Genomic DNA, 19590 nt, shown 5'->3' with positions numbered 1-19590 from the left:
TAAATTCTAGCTTAGATGCTCTCCCTCCAGAAATCTTTTCCAATCCACCCAAAGTGAGCCAGCCACCTTGCCCTACTTCCTCCCACTTCCTTCCACTTTGCCTCTACAATGATTTCACTGAAGGCTCATGCTGTGTCTTATTATCACAGAATTTAAGCACCAAGTACAGAACCCGACATAGAATAGATACCCAAACGAGCTTGTTGAATAATCAGCCATGTTGATCTATAGAATGATACACATATTCTGAATGAATTTGCTCTTCCATTCTAGATCACAATGCATACACAATACACAGAATGCAATTTGAGTTTCTCCACCTTTAAAGGTGATTCAGTTCCCCTATCCATTTCTTCCTTGTCTGGGATACCTGCTGACATGAGGCATCCTTTTAGGAGCACATTAGGGCAGGTTTTGGCATTCAGTGTCCACACATGGAACAGAGGGAAAATAACTGCCTTGTACTAGGCTTGAGTCATGACCTTGGCCTTGTTGCCTTGGTGTCTAAAACCCAGGGATACTCATTCTAGAAAGGTAGGCATGACCATGGAATGGTGTAACAGAAGCTCTGATGACATTCTTGTATTCATCAAAAGAGGGAACGTGTTAATAAAAAAATATCAAGAATTACAGCTCTAACCATATGGAGACCTAGGAAAATAATAAGAAAGAACATTTGCACATAATAAATGAAGAGACATGAAGTGGTGCAGAAAACCTGCCTCTGCATCACCTGTGCCTGGCAGCAGACTAGATTTCTGGGCACTCTGCACAGGAACCCATGCCTGTATCAGCCAGAGATGCTCAGATTATTGGATTAGTGATGCAAATACAGTTGCAATGAATTCAGAATGACTTTGCATTTAGGTCTCATGGGGGGAGAGGTGCTGTGGTTCCAAAGTGAAAGTGTTAGTCACCCAGTCATGTCTGACTCTTGTGACTCCATGGACTATAGCCCACCAGGCTCCTCAGTCCATGGAATTATCCAGGCAATAATACTGGAGTGGGTAGCCATTCCCTTCCCAAGGGGATCTTCCTGACCCAAGGATTGAACCTGGGTCTCCTGCATTGCAGGCAGAATCTTTACAACTGAGCCACCAGGCAAGCCCCACCTACTTCTTTTAATAACTGCTAAAGGATAGTAAACTCATCACTGGTCTTACAATAGCTGTCCCTGCAATGGGGCTGACCACAGAGGCAGCCCAGACTAACTGAATTAGAATCTGAATGTGTACTGTCAGGCCTAGAATGTTTTAAAAGTATCTCTTTAAGTAATTCTGATAGCTGTATCAGGATTCTGTATCTTATTTTTGCTATTCTAAATGGGACTGCTTCTTTTAAGACATAGCATGCACACAGGGTCACTGTGTCCAGTTCTAAATTGATTATTCACTGGAAGCAATCATTGTAATAAATTCAGACTTATCTCCCTTCCCCGAATGAAATGGTATGTACATGGGGTCATGGCATCCTGTGTGAAGAGGATGCAGAAGAGAATTTTTTGGTACCCAATTTCCTCAGAGGAAGATTAAACTAAGGAATGAGCTGAGAATAACTGTAAAATGTTCGGGGTGTGGCTGGCATGCCATTGGCACTGTTAAGTACTGTATAGTTTCTTGCTACCCTTTAGCAGTTTGGAGAAGTGCAATTAACAACTATGAGAAACACCTTTTTTTTCTGTCTTTTGGTTCCATGCTTGGCTATTCTGGTTCTTTGTTTTAGGATAAAATTCTGGACCCAGGAGGTTGTATAACTAATACAGTGTCTGACCCAGACTTCACAGTCCTCTTTGGCTTGCCAGACCCCCACCTCCCCTGCACCCGAACCCAGACAAAACCACACTTTCACTAACCCTGAGTTGTGATGCCCCAGGCCAGTCAGATCTGAAGGAACTAGTCCCATGGTTGCTGGAATAATCTTGTCTCCTTTCTGATACCAGAAATTCTCCTTATTCTGTCTTCCGCTGAAGATCTGAAGGTTCATGGTGTGGGCTGGGGTGGCAAAAATGTAGAGAATCCAGAGAATTCTCTCCCACAGTTGAGCAAGCCACACACCCAAGGCATCACATTCAGCAATGAGCCTGTGATCACATGTCAGTGCCAAAAGTGTTTCTGGCTGGTGGAAATGTGTCCCCAAGTGGACCTCAAATACATAAATTTTGTAAAGACTGGATTGTTCACGGTGCATATTATTCTGACTTAAAGTCAGCGGGCACTTCCTGAGCATCAGCTCTTACTGGACATTTTGTTAAGAGCTTTACATGCACTAACATTAATTTTCAAAAGTACTCTATGAAGTGGAAATTACTGTTCTCATTATAGAGCCGAGGAAAACTGAAGCTTAGAAGGACAGATAGGCATTCACTTAAGGTCTCACTGTTAGTGAACAACAAAGCAAGAATTCAATACCTAAGTCAGACTCCAAAAACACTTGGAAATACGAAGAAGAGAAAACAGTACTATGAACTATTTAAGATATTGTTTTGTTTTTTTAACTGATATATAATGATGGTTACTAAGATAAGAACCCACCTGCAATGAAGGAGATGTGGGTTCAATCCATGGGTTGGGAAGATCCTCCGGAGAAGGAAATGGCAACCCACTCCAGTGTTCTTGCCTGGAAAACTCCATGGAGGAGGAGCCTGGGAGTACTCTGTCTATGGAATTGCACAGTCCAGGGGGTCACAGAGAGTCGGACATGACTTAGCGACTAAACAACATAGTGGGTTGAATGAAAACGCCCCTGCCCCCCAAAACACATGTCCATCTCTTCAGCCCTGGAACCTGTGAATGTGTTATTTGTAAAAGGGGTTTTTGCAGATGTAATTAAAAGACTCTGAGATGAGATTATTCTGGATTATCTGGGTGGGCTCTAAATCCCATGACATGTGTACTTATAAGAGATACCCAGAGAAAAGACAGAGATGAGAGAAGGCCAAGTGAAAGCAGGGGCAGATGACTGAAGCGATGCAGCCACAACCAAGGAATGCCTGCATGAAGAATCACGAACAGTCCTCCCCGACAGCTTCCAGAGGAAGTATGGCTCTGCTGACACCTTGGCTTTGGAGCCATGGCTCCCAGAACTCTGAGTGTAAAACAAGTCACTAGTTAGTGGTACTTTAATATGAAGCCTCAGGAGACGAATGAAGGGGGCAATACAACTGAGCAGCAGGTTACCCGACTTAGGACTGCGATTCCTAACCCTGATGTTCATTATGTGTGACCTCGGCATGTTGCTTCCCAAGGCCTCAGCTTCCTTATGTGGAGAACAGTTGTGAGTGAGACACTTTCCACTCCTCATGATCTGTGAAGCAAGGGTTTCAGTTCAGTTCAGTTGCTCAGTCGTGTCCGACTCTTTGCGACCCCATGAATCACATCACGCCAGGCCTCCCTGTCCATCACCAACTCCCGGAGTTCACTCAAACTCATGTACATCGAGTCGGTGATGCCTTCCAGCCATCTCATTCTCTGTCATCCCCTTCTCCTCCCACCCCCAATCCCTCCCACCATCAGAATCTTTTCCAGGGAGTCAACTCGTCTCATGAGGTGGCCAAAGTGTTGCAGTTTCAGCTTTAGCATCAGTCCTTCCAATGAACACCTAGGATTGATCTCCTTTAGAATGGACTGGTTGGATCTCCTTGCAGTCCAAGGGACTCTCAAGAGTCTTCTCAGCACCACATTCAAAAGCATCAACTCTTCGGCGATCAGCTTTCTTCACAGTCCAATTCTCACATCCATACATGACCATGGGAAAAACCATAGCCTTGACTAGACAGGCCTTGGTTGGCAAAGTAATGTCTCTGCTTTTTAATATACTATCTAGGTTGGTCATAACTTCCTTCCAAGGAGTAAGCGTCTTTTAATTTCATGGCTGCAATCAGCATCTGCCGTGATTTTGGGGCCCCCAAAAATAAAAGTCTGACACTGTTTCCACTGTTTTTCAATCTATTTCCCATGAAGTGATGGGACCAGATGCCATGATCTTAGTTTTCTGAATGTTGAGCTTCAGGCAAACTTTTTCACTCTCCTCTTTCACTTTCATCGAGAGGCTTTCTAGTTCCTCCTCACTTTCTGCCATAAGGGTGTTGTCATCTGCGTATCTGAGGTTATTGATATTTTTCCTATTTGGAACCAGTCTGTTGTTCCATGTACAGTTCTGACTGTTGCTTCCTGACCTGCATACAGGTTTCTCAACAGGCAGGTCCGGTGGTCTGGTATTCCCATCTCTTTCAGAATTTTCCACAGTTTATTGTGATCCACACAGTCAAAGGCTTTGGCATAGTCAATGAAGCAGAAATAGATGCTCTTCTGGAACTCTCTTGCTTTCTCCATGATCCAGCGGATGTTGGCAATTTGATCTCTGGTGCCTCTGCCTTTTCTAAAACCTGCTTGAACATCTGGAAGTTCACGGTTCACATATTGCTGAAGCCTGGCTTGGAGAATTTTGAGCATCACTTTACTAGCGTGTGAGATGAGTGCAATTGTGCGGTAGTTTGAGCATTCTTTGGCATTGCCTTTCTTTGGGATTGGAATGAAGACTGACCTTTTCCAGTCCTGTGGCCACTGCTGAGTTTTCCAAATTTGCTGGCATATTGAGTGCAGCACTTTCACAGCATCATCTTTCAGGATTTGAAATAGCTCAACTGGTATTCCATCACCTCCACTAGCTTTGTTCGTAGTGATGCTTTCTAAGGCCCACTTGACTTCACATTCCAAGATGTCTGGCTCTAGGTCAGTGATCACGCCATTGTGATTATCTTGGTTGTGAAGATCTTTTTTGTACAATTCTTCTGTGTATTCTTGCCACCTCTTCTTAATATCTTCTGCTTCTGTTAGGTCCATACCATTTCTGTCCTTTATCGAGCCCATCTTTGCATGAAATGTTCCCTTGGAATCTCTAATTTTTTTGAAGAGATCTCTTGTTTTTCCTATTTTGTTGTTTTCTTCTATTTCTTTGCATTGATCGCTGAGGAAGGCTTTCTTATCTCTCCTTGCTGACGCGAGACACTGGAACCGGCGCAACGGACCACGCGCAGAAGCATGGTCGAGAAGAGCTACCCCACGCCCGAGGTCAGGGGTGGCAGCCAAGAGGAGTTACCCAATCTCGAGCTCAGGTCCGGCGGCTGAGAGGAGCTACCCCACGTCCAAGAGGCAGTGGCTACGCGGGCGCAGGAGGGCCGAGAGGAGCTAATCCACATTCAAGGTCAGGAGGGGCAGCCTTGAGCAGATAACCCTTGTCCAAGGTAAGGTGCAGCGGCTGCACTTTGCTGGAACAGCTGTGAAGAGATATCCCACGACCAAGGTAAGAGAAACCCAAATAAGACGGTAGGTATTGTGAGGGGGCATCAGAGGGCAGACACACTAAAATCATAATCATAGAAAACTAGTCGATCTGATTACATGGACCACAGCCCTATCTAACTCAATGAAACTAAGCCATGCTGTGTGGGGCCACCCAAGATGGACAGGTCATGGTGGAGAGGTCTGACAGAATGTGGTCCACTGGAGAAGGGAATGGCAAACCACTTCAGTATACTTGCCTTGAGAACCCCATGAACAGTATGAAAAGGCAAAATGATAGGATACTCAATGAGGAATTCCCCAAGTTGGTACGTGTCCAATATGCTACTGGAGATCAGTGGAGAAATAACTCCAGAAAGAATGAAGGGATGGAGCCAAAGCAAAACCAATATCCAGTTGTGGATGTGACTGGTGATAGAAGCAAGGTCTGATGCTGTAAAGAGCAATATTGCATAAGAACCTAGAATGGTAGATCCATGAATCAAGGCAAATTGGAAGTGGTCAAACAGGAGATGACAAGAGTGAACGTAGACATTCTAGGAATCAGTGAACTAAAATGGACTGGAATGGGTGAATTTAACACAGATGACCATTATATCTACTACTGTGGGCAGGAATCTCTTAGAAGAAATGGAGTGGCCATCATGGTCAACAAGAGAGTCCGAAATGCAGTACTTGGATGCAATCTTAAAAACGACAGAATGATTTCTGTTCGTTTCCAAAGCAAACCATTCAATATTACAGTAATCCAAGGCTATGCCCCAACCAGTAATGCCGAAGAAGCCAAAGTTGAACAGTTCTATGAAGACCTACAAGACCTTTTAGAACTAACACCCAAAAAAGATGTCCTTTTCATTATAGGGGACTGGAATGCAAAAGTAGGAAGTCAAGAAACACCTGGAATAACAGGCAAATTTGGCCTTGGAGCACGGAATGAAGCAGGGCAAAGGCTAATAGAGTTTTGCCAAGAGAATGCACTGGTCATAGCAAACACCCTCTTCCAACAACACAAGAGAAGACTCTACACATGGACATCACCAGATGGTTAACACTGAAATCAGATTGATTATATTCTTTGCAGCCAAAGATGGAGAAGCTCTATACAGTGAGCAAAAACAGGACCAGGAGCTGACAGTGGCTCAGATCATGAACTCCTTATTGCCAAATTCAGACTTAAATTGAAGAAAGTAGGGAAAAACCACTAAACCATTCAGATATGACCTAAATCAAATCCCTTATGATTATACAGTGGAAGTGAGAAATAGATTTAAGGGACTAGATCTGATAGAGTGCCTGATGAACTGTGGATGGAGGTTCGTGACACTGCACAGGAGACAGGGACCAAGACCATCCCCATGGAAAAGAAATGCCAAAAAGCAAAATGGCTGTCTGAGGAGGCCTTACAAATAGCTGTGAAAAGAAGAGAAGTGAAAAGCAAAGGAGAAAAGGAAAGATATAAGCATCTGAATGCAAAGTTCCAAACCAAGGACTGTTGCTGCTGCTGCTAAGTCACTTCAGTCGTGTCCGACTCTGTGTGACCCCATAGATGGCAGTCCACCAGGCTCCCCCGTCCCTGGGATTCTCCAGGCAAGAACACTGGAGTGGGTCGCCATTTCCTTCTCCAATGTTTGAAAGTGAAAAGTTAAAGTGAAGTCGCTCAGTCGTGTCTGACTGCTCCGTCCATGGGATCTTCCAGGCAAGAGTACTGGAGTGGCTTGCCATTGCTTTCTCCAACCAAGGACTACTGGCCTCTAATTGCCAGGTTCAAATTTTAAAGAAAAACAAAAGATCCTAGGGAATATGAGTGGGTAGCAACTGAGGGTAGCAATTGTCCTATAGTGATTTATGTGTATTAATAGAATAAAAATCTTTTGAAGTTTAGTAAGATAATACAGTGTTGTTGTTCTTTTATATTAGGCCTTGTTTTGTCTGATATTAAAATTCATGAGAAACGTACATTTTCACGCAGGTGGTTTTCCAACAACTGTGTGACTGGAAAAAGTTTCAGTTCAGTTGCTCAGTCATGTCTGATTCTTCGTGACCCCATGGACTGCAGCACACCAGGCTTCCCTGTCCTTCACTAACTCCCGGAGCCTACTCAAACTCATGATCATCACATCAGTGATGCCATCTGACCATCTTGCCCTCTGTCGTCCCCTTCTCCTCCCGCCTTCAATCCTTCCCAGCATCAGGGTCTTTTCCAATGAGTTAGTTCTTTGCATCAGGTGGCCAAAGTATTGAAACTTCAGCATCAGACCTTCCAATGAATATTCAGGACCGATTTCCTTTAGGATTGACTGGTTGGATCACCTTGCAGTGTTCTGTTTTAAGAACCATAGTATTCTACCTTATGCAAGAGAATAAGGTACAATTGGAATGCCTGCTTATAATTGTGAGTTGATTACACAGGAACAACCAATTAGAATCAGTAACAATCTTTAAAAAAAATCCCTTTTAAAAATAATCAACAGAGAAGTGACAATTCAATTGCCACTTATGGAACTAGAGCTCTCTTGGTTAAGGTCTGTGAAACATTTTTTTCATTATGAGTCTGTCAAGATAGTTAGAAATTTTTCTTTACATGTTGACATAATTTTTTACATAATTTCCAGTTTTCTACCAATATGTTCCATTTTCTACCAGAATGTTAGCAAAATCCACCTGAGAAGGGAGAATATATGGGGAGCCTCCAGCTTACTCTCCAGTGGGGTGAACAAATGGGACTCATCCCAACATGTCACTTTGAATACAACAAAGACAAGCTGTGGAGCTCCCACAGCGCGGAAGACACACCATGCTGTGCCATCCTGGGCTTAGTCAGTGATGGCTATTAAATCCACATGTGTTCAGAGCAAAAGGGTAGCTGCTGCTATCAGTAACTGCCGAGAACTCTGTCTTTTGAGACTACTGCTTTTTCTGAACAAAAGTCAAAACAACTCCCAGTATGGGACTTTCCTGGTGGTTCAGTTCAGTTCAGTCGCTCAGTCGTGTCCGACTCTCTGCGACCCCATGAATCACAGCACGCCAGGCCTCCCTGTCCATCACCAACTCCTGGAGTTCACTCAAACTCATGTCCACAGAGTCGATGATGCCATCCAGCCATCTCATTCTCTGTCGCCCCCTTCTCCTCCCGCCCCCAACCTTTCCCAGCATCAGAGTCTTTTCCAGTGAGTCAACTCGTCGCATGAGGTGGCCAAAGTATTGCAGTTTCAGCTTTAGCATCAGTCCTTCCAATGAACACCCAGGATTGATCTCCTCTAGAATGGACTGGTTGGATCTCCTTGCAGTCCAAGGGACTCTCAAGAGTCTTCTCCAACACCACAGTACAAAAGCATCAATTCTTCGGCGATCAGCTTTCTTCACAGTCCAACTCTCACATCCATACATGACCACGGGAAAAACCAAAGCCTTGACCAGACAGACCTTGGTTGGTAAAGTAATGTCTCTGCTTTTTAATATACTATCTAGGTTGGTCATAACTTTCCTTCCAAGGAGTAAGCGTCTTTTAATTTCATGGCTGCAATCAGCATCCGCAGTGATTCTGGAGCCCAAAAAAATAAAGTCTGACACTGTTTCCACTGTTTTTCAATCTATTTCCCATGAAGTGATGGGACCAGATGCCATGATCTTTGTTTTCTGAATGTTGACAAAAATCCATCCGCCAATGCAGGGGACATGGGTTCAAACCCTGATCCAGGAAGATTCCACATGCCACACACACAACTAAGCCCACATGGCTCAACTACTGGAGCCTGCTCACTCAAGAGCCTGTGCTCAGCAACAAGAGAAGCCACCACAATGAAAAGCCCATGCACCACAATGAAGTGTAGCCCCTCCTTCTACAACTTGAGAAAGCCCAAGTGCAGCAATGAAGACAGGCACAGCCAAAAATAAGTAAATAATTAAATTTAAAAAATATTAGTCTGTTAAAATATCGCCCGGTATGATCAAACCATAGTCACACAAATCCCCAATAATCCAATGAACACTCAAAAGATGAACACAGAACTGATTAGGAAAGTGGCGGAGGTTGAAAGGAGCTAGAGGGAGATAGATTGCTGGAGAAAACTTCCAAAAAGGGATGATACTATTCCCCCTACCAAGCTTGTCTTAACCTAACTAATCAACCAATGCACTTCCTTTTTTCCTTCCTTAAAGTTTCATTGAACATCTACTCTGTGCCAGGTGGTGTTCAAGACACTAGGGACATAGCAATGAGCAAAACAGGCACAACTCCTGCTGTGATGGAGTTTACACTCCGGGGGAGCTGATGCCAGTGCAAGAACAACACAAGGCTCCTGATGTGAAAGGAAGCTGCCAGTTCCCACTCTAGCCTCCAGCCAGGCCCAGATCAAGAAGACCTCCATGACACCCTGAGGCCTCTAACTAATTAACAGTATTCACATATCCCATCACAAGGAAAAAAACAAATGTAACTACACGTGGTGATAGTAACTAAACTTATTGTGGTGATTATTTTGCAACATGTACATATTTCAGATCATTATGCTATACACCTTAAACTTATATAATGTTCTATGTCAATTATACCTCAATATAATTGGAGGAAAAAAGAAAACAACAAAATATGTTATGGAGGGCTGAGGTTTACAGAAACTACTAAAGCCTGCACACCTGGAGCCTGTGCTCCACAACAAAAGAAGCCACTGCAATGAGAAACCTGCACACTGCAACTAGAGAAAGCCTGGGTGCAGCAACGAACACCCAGTGCAGCCAAAAACAAAGCAGCGTGTACATGCAAAAAAAACCAAACAAATGTGAACAGTGATTAAAAAAATCAACATGCCATCTCACTTTCTACCAAGATTTCACACTTAATGGCTGGAACAGTGCTAGCTATACAACAGGTTTTCAGTAAAAGTCTGGGGAGGATTTAACATTATATTGAATTTAATGTTTGGACACAACAGATGAACTTCTTGTGATTTATCATTTCATTTTGGGGTCAGAATATTTCAGAAAGAGTAAGTCAGTGATCTGCATCCAGGAAGTGCCAAATGAATGACCCAGCTTCCTAAAAAAGGTAAATTTGAGTTATGCTATTTATCATATCAAATGCTTATTAGATGGGTACTGTAGTTGACCCTTGAACAACACAGGTTTGAACTCAGCAGGTCCACTTACTCGCAGATTTTTTTTTTCATGAAATACTACAGTACTTATACCATCTGTTCTTGGTTGAATCTGCTGACTACTGAACCTCAGATAAGGAGGGCTGACTGTAAAGTTATATGTGGATCTTGTACTGCACAGAGGGTCAGCGTCCTGAACCCCTGTGCTGTTGAAGCAGCAGTTGTATTAGAATCTCCACTCAACAGATGACGGAAGACATAGGGCTTCCCTGGTGGCTCAGATGGTAAAAAATCTGCCTGCAATGCAGGAGACCTGGGTTGTGTCCCTGGGTTGGAAAGAGCCAAGTGGGCTACAGTCCATGGGGTTGCAAAAAGTTGGACAGTACTGAGCAACTTTCAACAGATGAATACTTTTGAGGTTTTGAGTTGTTCAGAGCCTTGTTCTGCCGGTCAATAATAGTTACCTGCACATCATCTTTTGCAAATGGTTTGGTGCACCCCAGCAGTTAGCCTTTGGGTCTACTAACTCCATGTTACATGCAAAGTTGGACAGACTTTATGTGGTCTAGGAGGCATTCCTTAATTAAAGACTCTCAGATATAGATCTCCATCCATGATGCCTTCTCTAGTTAACTACCCTCTCAGAGTCTCGTCTCAGATGTTCCACAGGTCCTCAAATTCAACATGTTCCAACTTTCATACCACCCACCCACACCCACTTCTCCCCTCCAAGGTTGCCTATATCAGTGAATGGAGCCATCTGCCACCCAACAGTGCAAGCCAGAAGCTTGGAAGTCATTCTTGACAACTTCCTCCCCCTCACCCCTTGTGGTCTATTACTCACAAATGGTAGGTGGTGGTATCTCCTAATAATCTCTGGAACTGAGATATTTCTTTCTAACTCCATTGCCTTCACCAGAGCCTAACCCTCCAACCTCTCATATCTGAATATTCTAATTGTTCTGCTAGAGTCCACTCTCATGTCTACCCTATATCCATCTGATTTCATCAATCCATTCAGTGGTTTCACATTGTTCTTAGGGCAAGGAACAAATTCCCTAAATACCCTATCAGACTCTGCACGATTGACTCTAATCAACATCATCTTTCCCTGAAACTATTCTCTCTTCACTTTCTCTGACACGTCTGAATTAGGTATCATTTTAGAGCTTAATTCTGGTCTGCACCTGTAGAAGATTTCGATTAATGGCCCCTTTCTTCACCAACCCTTGTATCCATATAGTTTGCCACATAATTTCTCACCCTTGAGTTCAGGTATGTGACTTGCTTTGATCAGTAGAATTAGACAAGGTACAGAGCTCAAGGTCCAAGAGGCCTTGCATATTTCCACTTATCCCCTTGAACCTCTCCCTTCAACATAAGAACATGCCCAGGGCAGCAATTTGGTCCCATGAAAAAGATGAGGGACACATGGAGTGAACTAGCCAGCTGAGCTTAGGCTAGATCAACTGACCCCCAATGAACACAGAGATTTATAAGAAACAATAACCAGTTGCTGTTTTAAGGCACTGAAGTTCCAGCTGTTTTGTTACATGGCAATAACTAATTGACATTAACATAATATTTCGCATTTGCCTATGGCTTTGTAAATATTCTCTACCTACATTTTGGCCAACTAGCGTTAAAATCTACAAGCGTTAAAATCAACAAAGACTGCAGAGATGGCTCTCATCCTTCCTGCTATTAACAGCAAACTCTTGCTTGAGGATTGAGTGCCAGTAATAAAAGAATGGCTAATTCCCTGAGGATGACTTTCCAAATGAAATGAAAGCTTTCCCACCAATCCCACAAATTGGGTGGATGAAACTGGGCTTGGATTTTTCCCTTTCTGCCACAGAAGCTCTTCATTCCTGAAAGAAATGGCAAATCCACTGGCACAGCTGGGCGACCAAGCTGAAAGTCAGAGTTGGTTTCTGAAGTGACACAATCTACCTGCATTCTAGATAAAAGCATAGTCTGTTGTTACAGGCATATTAAAGGTTGCCCTAGATTTAAACAGCACATCTTGTTCCTTTTATCCTTGTCCTCTGAATTTCTCTTTGAAAAACTGTTGAATGTTTCTGGCCTTTACATCTTTTCTACCTGACAAGAACTATTACTAAGTGGATGTTAATTAAACCACAAAGCCAAGTTACTGACAATTCAAAATGAAAACCATGGCCACTTGTGGCTGTCATACCCTACCCACAAATACTCCAGCCATAGTAAAATGCTGGGCTCTTAAAGGAGACTCTGGAAATTAATACTGTTTCACCCATAATATGAAGAGTGACTTGGGGGCTGTAAAACAAAGTACCCTGATTAATATACCATTGGGTCTGCTATGTCAGAACAGAAGATGTAAAAGTAAAAAGTCAACAGTTTTCATAGCATTGGAGAAAGTAAAGACATACCTGTACTGATGCAATTCTTCTCTCTGAAATAAATTGGAAAAGTATACATTTTAGTCTTGCTCAAACCCACACAAAATTCCAAAGCAGACATCTTGAAGGAAGAGGTCATTAACTTCCCCAGTTATTAACATTTTAAAGTTTTCTTTTTTGGGGAGAAGGTCAGAACATTAGAAATTTGAATAATTTGTTCTTTCCGCCCTTTTAAACCAGCCATGCCTGGTGGTCGTCACACAGCCTGGATTTCCAAGAGAGCCACCTTTATTCTCTAATGCCTGAGAGACCATTTCTAATTCGGGTCCTTTCTTAAAGTGCCTTCAAGGATACTGAAGAAGAAAGTGAGCTCGACCTCCCTCTCCTTCCCCAAAATGCTGCACCCCTTTTACTTGACAGCCATTCGTCCTAAAGACTATGTGTTCCCCAGCTCTGTGACATCCCGTGTTGGCTCCCTGAAGGAGGCGCCGCTGCCTTGCCCCGCTTCCTCACCAGTCTGGCAACCTGAAGACCTACTATGCTTTGCATTCACCAAATGAGAGGCAAGAGGCTTAAAGCTGTGTTACCCGAGGCCCGGGAGGTCCTGGAGTGTGGCTGGGAGCTGGGTGGTCTCCTCTCCGTGGAAATGAGGCCTGAGGAAGCGACCCCTCCTCGAGGTGCTGAGGCACGGGAGGGGCGCGCTCTTCACCTGGCCCCAGCTGGAGCTCAACCGACTCGGCTGCGTCGAGGGCCCTTTCAGGGTCCGGAGGCAATCTCGAGTGGAGGCTCAGGGGCCACAGGGACCGAGAAGACTCCTCTGTGCTTTCACATGGCTGGTTGGAAAGGGACCCTGCGGAGCCAGGGCACTCCTGCGGGCCGCCCCCGGGGCGCACTTCCGAGGCCACGCACGGAGGCGGCGCATGCGCAGTGGCAGTGCCGCGCGGGCCTACGCGGGCACTCCCGCAGCCGCGGCTCCTTAACCTCCGCAGAGTGGGCGAGGTGGACAAGCGGCTCGGGGCCTGCCGGTCGAAGTGGAGAAGATTCCCCTGGTTCTGACCGTGCTTCTGCGACAGGCTTTCCAGGGAGTACGGAGGAGAGGCCTCGCAGCCTGTAGGCTGCACCTCTTGGCGGGATGGCTCCATCTTCTCCATGCCACTAAGAGGCCCCGGTTGCTGGAAACTTCCAGGCGATGTCGTCAGAGTTGCTGTTCTCCTGACCACACTGGGGTGGTTCCGTTTCTGTCTTCAGATGCCTCTGTTCCTCAGTGTTTCCATCCTTTTCCAGAGGATAATTGCAAGCAAGTGGCTGATCATTAAGAGAGAGCAGAGTGCGGAAACTATTGCAAACAAGGAGATGCAGGTGAGTAAAAAGGTGTCTGAAATTTCACATAGAAGCTTCTAGTTAGTCAGAGGAGCTAACGAATGCCTAGTTAACATTAGTATCTATTATGTTTTGTAGGTAATTAGGTGAGTTCAGCCTTCCAATCTAAATTGTTTATGTTTGGAAATTTGTTTGTTACCAAATTAGGTCGTTTGGATCCTGCTCCTTGCCTCCTTAAGGGAGGATTCTTTTTTTTTTCCATAGGAGTTCCAGTAGGTGAATAAGAAACTCAAGCTGAGATGGACAAAGTGCAAGCTTTACTCAGTGGCCAAAGAATGACTAAGCAAAAATTGTGTTCACAAATCAATTTCTCACCCTGGAGGTGGGCCCCAGTGATTTAGAGAATAAAAACAAAGGGAGGAGGAGTGAGGCTAATAATAGGGATGCCTGTGCATTAGTTTGGAGAAGGAAATGGCAACCCACTCCAATATTCTTGCCTGGAGAATCCCAGGGACAGGGGAGCCTAGTGGGCTGCTGTCTATGGAGTTGCACAGAGTTGGACATGACTGAAGTGACTTAGCATGCATGCATACGTTGGGGAAGGAAATGGCAACCCACTCCAGTATTCTTGCCTGGAGAATCCCAGCGACAGAGGAGCCTGGTGGGCTGCCGTCTATGAGGTAGCAACAGAGTCAGACACAACTGAAGTGACTTAGCAGTAGCAGCAGCATGCATTAGTTTACCCTGGAGGGTCAGGCCTTTTCCCAAGGGAGTGGGGTGCCGCCTGATTTTTATCCTTTTTTGGTCTTTTAACGTCTGGTCCTAGCAGCCAGTAGGTGTGTCATATACTATGCTAATGTTGTAAAATCAACGTATGACCTCTGTTGGAGGTCAGATTCATGCCATCTTAGTCCCAGCTGGTTCCATCTGCTTTCTTATTTGTATCTTCCTTTCTTACCTCTGGACCCTTTAACTTAAGCCTGTGTGTTCACTCCTGCTAAAGGCGGTGTGGAGTGAGTTGGCAGGCTTTGAGCAAGGACACTCCTGCTGTACAATGGCCACTGGTGGTAGTGATTTAGTCCCTAAGTTATGTCCGACTCTTTGTGACTCTATGGACTATAACCCACCAGGCCTCTGTCCATGGGATTTCCCAAGCAAGAATACTGCAGTGGGTTGCCATTTCCTCTTCCAGGGATCAAACCTCAGTCTCCTGCATTTCAGGCGTTACCACTGAGCCACCAGGGAAACCCCCATCAGTTGTTCAGGGGGTCATAATGTCAGGCTCTCCTAATTTATTTAATTTTGTTATTTATTTATTGGGCATGGGTTTTGAGCAAAGACCTGGAGCAGCTTTGGCAATATTTATTGTTCAGTAAAGAATTCGCCTGCAGTGCAGGAACTTCAGGAACCTCTGGTACTATCCCTGGGTCAGGAAGATCCTTGGAGAAGGGCATGCAACCCACTCCTGTACTCTTGCCTGGAGAAACCCGTGGACTCATGAGCCTGGCAGGCTACAGGCCATAGGGATATGAAGAGTGGGACAGGACTGAGGTGACTTAGCATGCATGCACATTTTACTTAATATCCCTTCTAGATTGAAACAAAAAAACTTTTCAAAATCTTGGTGATCTGAGAGATTAAGAGACTTCTTGGAAGCCTCAAAGCTCATCACCTTTTATTTCCATTTTAAGAGAATCAAGTATATGTTCAATTTTCCTTACATTTTGCGTTTATGTACATGTGATTGTATATACGTGTGTGTAGGTATGATGCATATATGTATGATTGTATATATGTATGTGCTTTGGCATATACCAGGGATGTAAGAACAAGAAAAACAAGGCCCTTTCCCTCAAGGTTTAAACTACGAAATGAGACATGATTTCAAAGATAGTGATGCAGAGTATTTGGCAAAACACATTTTAGATTTTATCCATCCCTATGTTTTGGAAAAATAACTTGCAGATTTGAAAAGTAAAACCCAGATGTCACTCAGATGCCCTGCTTCTCATGATTAGAGGTGCTTTCTATGGTTCACTAGTGCAGAATTACCTCCTATCTGTTCTTGTGTCAAGCAAATCTGATTCTTTCATTTGCCAACTTGATTCATGCAAATAACTTACTGCTTTTCATTATTTTGTAGTTTTCCATATGAAGAAAGTAGTTTCCTTTGGAAAAGCATCAATCCTTACCCATCTATCAAGTATTCCTTAAGGGTCAGCTCCTGATTATTTGCACGTCTGATGTGGGACTGTGGAACAGATAATATAACCATCTTCCTTTGCCATGGGCAATGTGGGAAATGGTTTCAGATGACACATGGCTTGTTGGTTGAGGAACATCAGTAGTTGACCACATATTCTGAGATTTCCAATAATAACTTCAGCAAATCTATAATATTTTATTCTGTTGGTTGCACCATGTGGCTTGTGGTATTTCAGCTCCCGGACCAGGGATTGAATCCAGGTCACGGCAGTGAAAGCACAGAATCCTAGCCACTAGGCCATCAGGGATCTCCCAGAAAGTCTATAATTTTAAAGCAATCTGTAACCCTTCAGGAATGGACAGCCCAATTGTAAGGATAGCTAATTTGTTCTTTTAGTGCTGTATAATTTTAATTGCATTGACAATACTTTTTAGTAGAACTTTTTCTACTGTGTATTATTTACATCCTCAATTTAATAACAGAGACTACTGGACACCCTTAAATTCTTGATGACCTGTCCTGTGTTGATTGTCACTCATTAGATTAGCTAACATGCACTATTATGACTGTTTACTGTAGTTCTATGGAAACTACAGGAATTGCTGCAGGTTTTATAGCATATGATTGTTTACCCCATGTGAAATGGCCTCACGCTGATGTACTCCCAAATTTTAGTCATTAATTCTAATTACAGTTTTGTACTTGCCTATGGTAGGTTCTTTCATTCCTTTGTTTCTTCTAATCTGTTTCAGGCATAGAAGTCCAATAATCCTGTGTCAAGAGAATTAATAGGCTCTTAGATTTATTCTTATCAGTAAACGGGAGGAGCCCAACATCATGATATTGTTATGACAATGCTGTGACATTGATTTAGGGGGACTCTATTTTCTTACATTTATCCCCTGGCTCTCCTCTGGTTTAAAGCCAAGTGAAACTACCAAATACTGGATTTTAGACCGGAGAGTTGTTTAAGGAACTACTTAGATATCAACTGACGTTAACAGACTCTTATCTACAAAAGAAACCTGAGATTCTTAACGCTGGGTTTGCTTTAATATTTTGAGCCGAGTCTCAAATGTTAACAGAGCTTCACATGTAGAACAAAAATGCACGTGGTACCCTTATCTGGGGGGCAAAGGGAGAGAGTAATACCTGCTAGGAAACTTAACATTTTAGTTGTGGTGAGGTTGAACTGGTTTTGATTTTAGATTTTAGGTAATTTCTGGCTGACACCATCTTCTTCATAGGAGAAGAATGATTACTAATGAAAACAGGTATATTAGGTCTCTTCAGGTCCTTTACTGGAGGGCCAGCTCCTCATTCTCCTGACAAATGGCTGAGCTGAGGGCTGGAGTTACAGGTACTTCTACACATGTACACAACTGGGGAATTATATTCTGTTTCTCAGCAAAGCATGGTTATAATTCCAGGCAGCAACATGGCTAAAGGAGTTCAGAATGTTTACATAGTTGCTTGCGTAATAGTTCTCTCAGAATTCTTAGTCCTTGGGTTTCTTGTACCTTAGGACGTTGCTTCAGATTTGCTTCTAATTATCCTGACTTAGGGTGTGGCAGTCAGTACGTGGCTATTATACCCAAGAGTCATTCAGTTCAGTTCAGTTGCTCAGTCGTCTCCCACTCTTTGTGACCCCCATGGACTGCAGGACGCCAGGCTTCCCTGTCCATCACCAACTCCCAGAGCTTGCTCAAACGCATGTTAATCAAGTCGGTGATGTCATCCAACCATCTCATCCTCTGTTGTCCCCTTCTCCTCCTGCCTTCAATCTTTCCCAGCATCAGGGTCTTTTCTGAGGAGTCAGTTCTTCACATCAGGTGGCCAAAGTATTGGTGTTTCAGCTTCAGCATCAGTCCTTCGAAGCAGTGAATATTCAGGACTGATTTCCTTTAGGATTGACTGGTTTGATCTCCTTGCTGTCCCAGGGACTCTCAAGAGTCTTCTCCAATACCACAGTTCAAAAGCATCAGTTCTTCAGTGCTCAGCTTTCTTTATAGTCCAGCTCTCACATTCGTTCATGACTACTGGAAAAACCCGACCTTTGTTGGCAGAGTAATGCCTCTGCTTTTTAATAGGCTGTCTAAGTTTGTCATAGCTTTTCTTCCAAGGAGCAAGCATCTTTTAATTTCTTGGCTGCAGTCACCATCTGCAGTGATTTTGGAGCCCAGGAAAATAAAGTCTCTCAATGTTTCCATTGTTTCCAAGGGTCATTAAGTATTATTTACTTCCAGTGTCTCAAATATTAGAACCAAGACAGTAGTAACTGCTGACATCCCTCACTGTAGAACTGAAGAAACTTTAGCTACAGCAGAGCTTTGGGAGGCCATTGCTGAGAAGGGGAGCCCAGACTCTAGAGTTAACCATCTGCTTTCTCTCTCTGCCTAAGCACCAGCTAGCCCTGTGACCTGGGACAAGCCTCTCCGCCTGGGTCAGCCTCCAGGCCACATTTATGAAAGGACAATAAAGTCCCTCCCTGGCAAGCTCCTTGCAGGGATAATAGGTGAGGCTCCTGGGAGGCCCTCTCTAAATGATTATCCCCATGGATCTGATAAGAAGCCAAAAGTTAACCAAAAAGTTCAGGCTTTCTCTTCTCCTTTACTTCCCCAGAAGACTGAATCAATAAATGATCACTATATTATAAAGTGAGTTCACCAGGCTTTGATCACCCAAGCTTTAAGAAGCCAGCAACCACCACCCATACTGTTGGGAAAAGCGATCTCAGTGTACTTGAAATTAAACCGCACAGATTAATGATTCACCCATTAAGCCTAGACCTGCAAGAGCAGCAAGACAGGACCAAGAGAATCTGGTAGCAACAGGATCTGAACAAATGAAGAATGCAAGAAGGGAACCCAGCAACAGCTGAACGTCACCTCTGATACCTTGGGATGGTCTGCCTCTGAAGGTGACATTATCCAGGTGGGTCCTGACAGGGGAGCCCGCAGACCTCAGAGCAAGCTGCCAGGCGAGGGTTCGGAAGAACAGGTTCCACTCCTGTAACAATGAACCCTCTGGCTGAGCACAGGCACACTTGACAGGAGCTGAAAGGAGGAACTGGCCTCTCCCCTTCTTAGAGAAGTTTCTAGTTATTTGTTTATGAAAAGGTCTAAGGGAAAGCAAGTTCAGAATCTAAGACCGCCCAGGTCAGGTGATTTGTTTCTGCTGAACAGTGACTGATCCAGTAAAGGGAGGATGCAAATGTGGCTTTTTACTTCCCCTTTGGTGCTTAGTGAGCATCACTGATAGCTTAGTGAGACAGTTTTTGGTATCTT

General features: G+C 44.0%; 1 protein-coding gene across 2 annotated transcripts in view; it reads right to left on the bottom strand.

Annotated features, from left to right (window-relative positions):
- Positions 1-19376, bottom strand: part of PLEKHG7 (pleckstrin homology and RhoGEF domain containing G7) — a 90304-nt gene extending 70928 nt beyond the window's left edge. For both annotated transcript variants that reach the window (XM_055396424.2, XM_055396425.2), the window contains exons 1-4: positions 19201-19376; positions 17010-17074; positions 13365-14113; positions 12808-12830 (exon numbers count right to left, since the gene is read on the bottom strand). In XM_055396424.2, coding sequence (XP_055252399.2) covers positions 12808-12830; positions 13365-13928 — 587 coding nt within the window. In that variant the 5' untranslated portion in view covers positions 13929-14113; positions 17010-17074; positions 19201-19376. The remainder of the gene's footprint in view (positions 1-12807; positions 12831-13364; positions 14114-17009; positions 17075-19200) is intronic.
- Between the last annotated feature and the right edge of the window lie 214 nt (positions 19377-19590).

This window comes from Moschus berezovskii, chromosome 6, assembly GCF_049115385.1.
Source record: "Moschus berezovskii isolate FMDL1 chromosome 6, NW_MosBer_1.0, whole genome shotgun sequence".
In the NCBI taxonomy this organism is placed as follows: Eukaryota; Metazoa; Chordata; class Mammalia; order Artiodactyla; family Moschidae; genus Moschus; species Moschus berezovskii.
The sequence above is the reverse complement of the archived record's forward strand: the minus strand, read 5'-3'. Positions and strand labels throughout refer to the sequence as shown.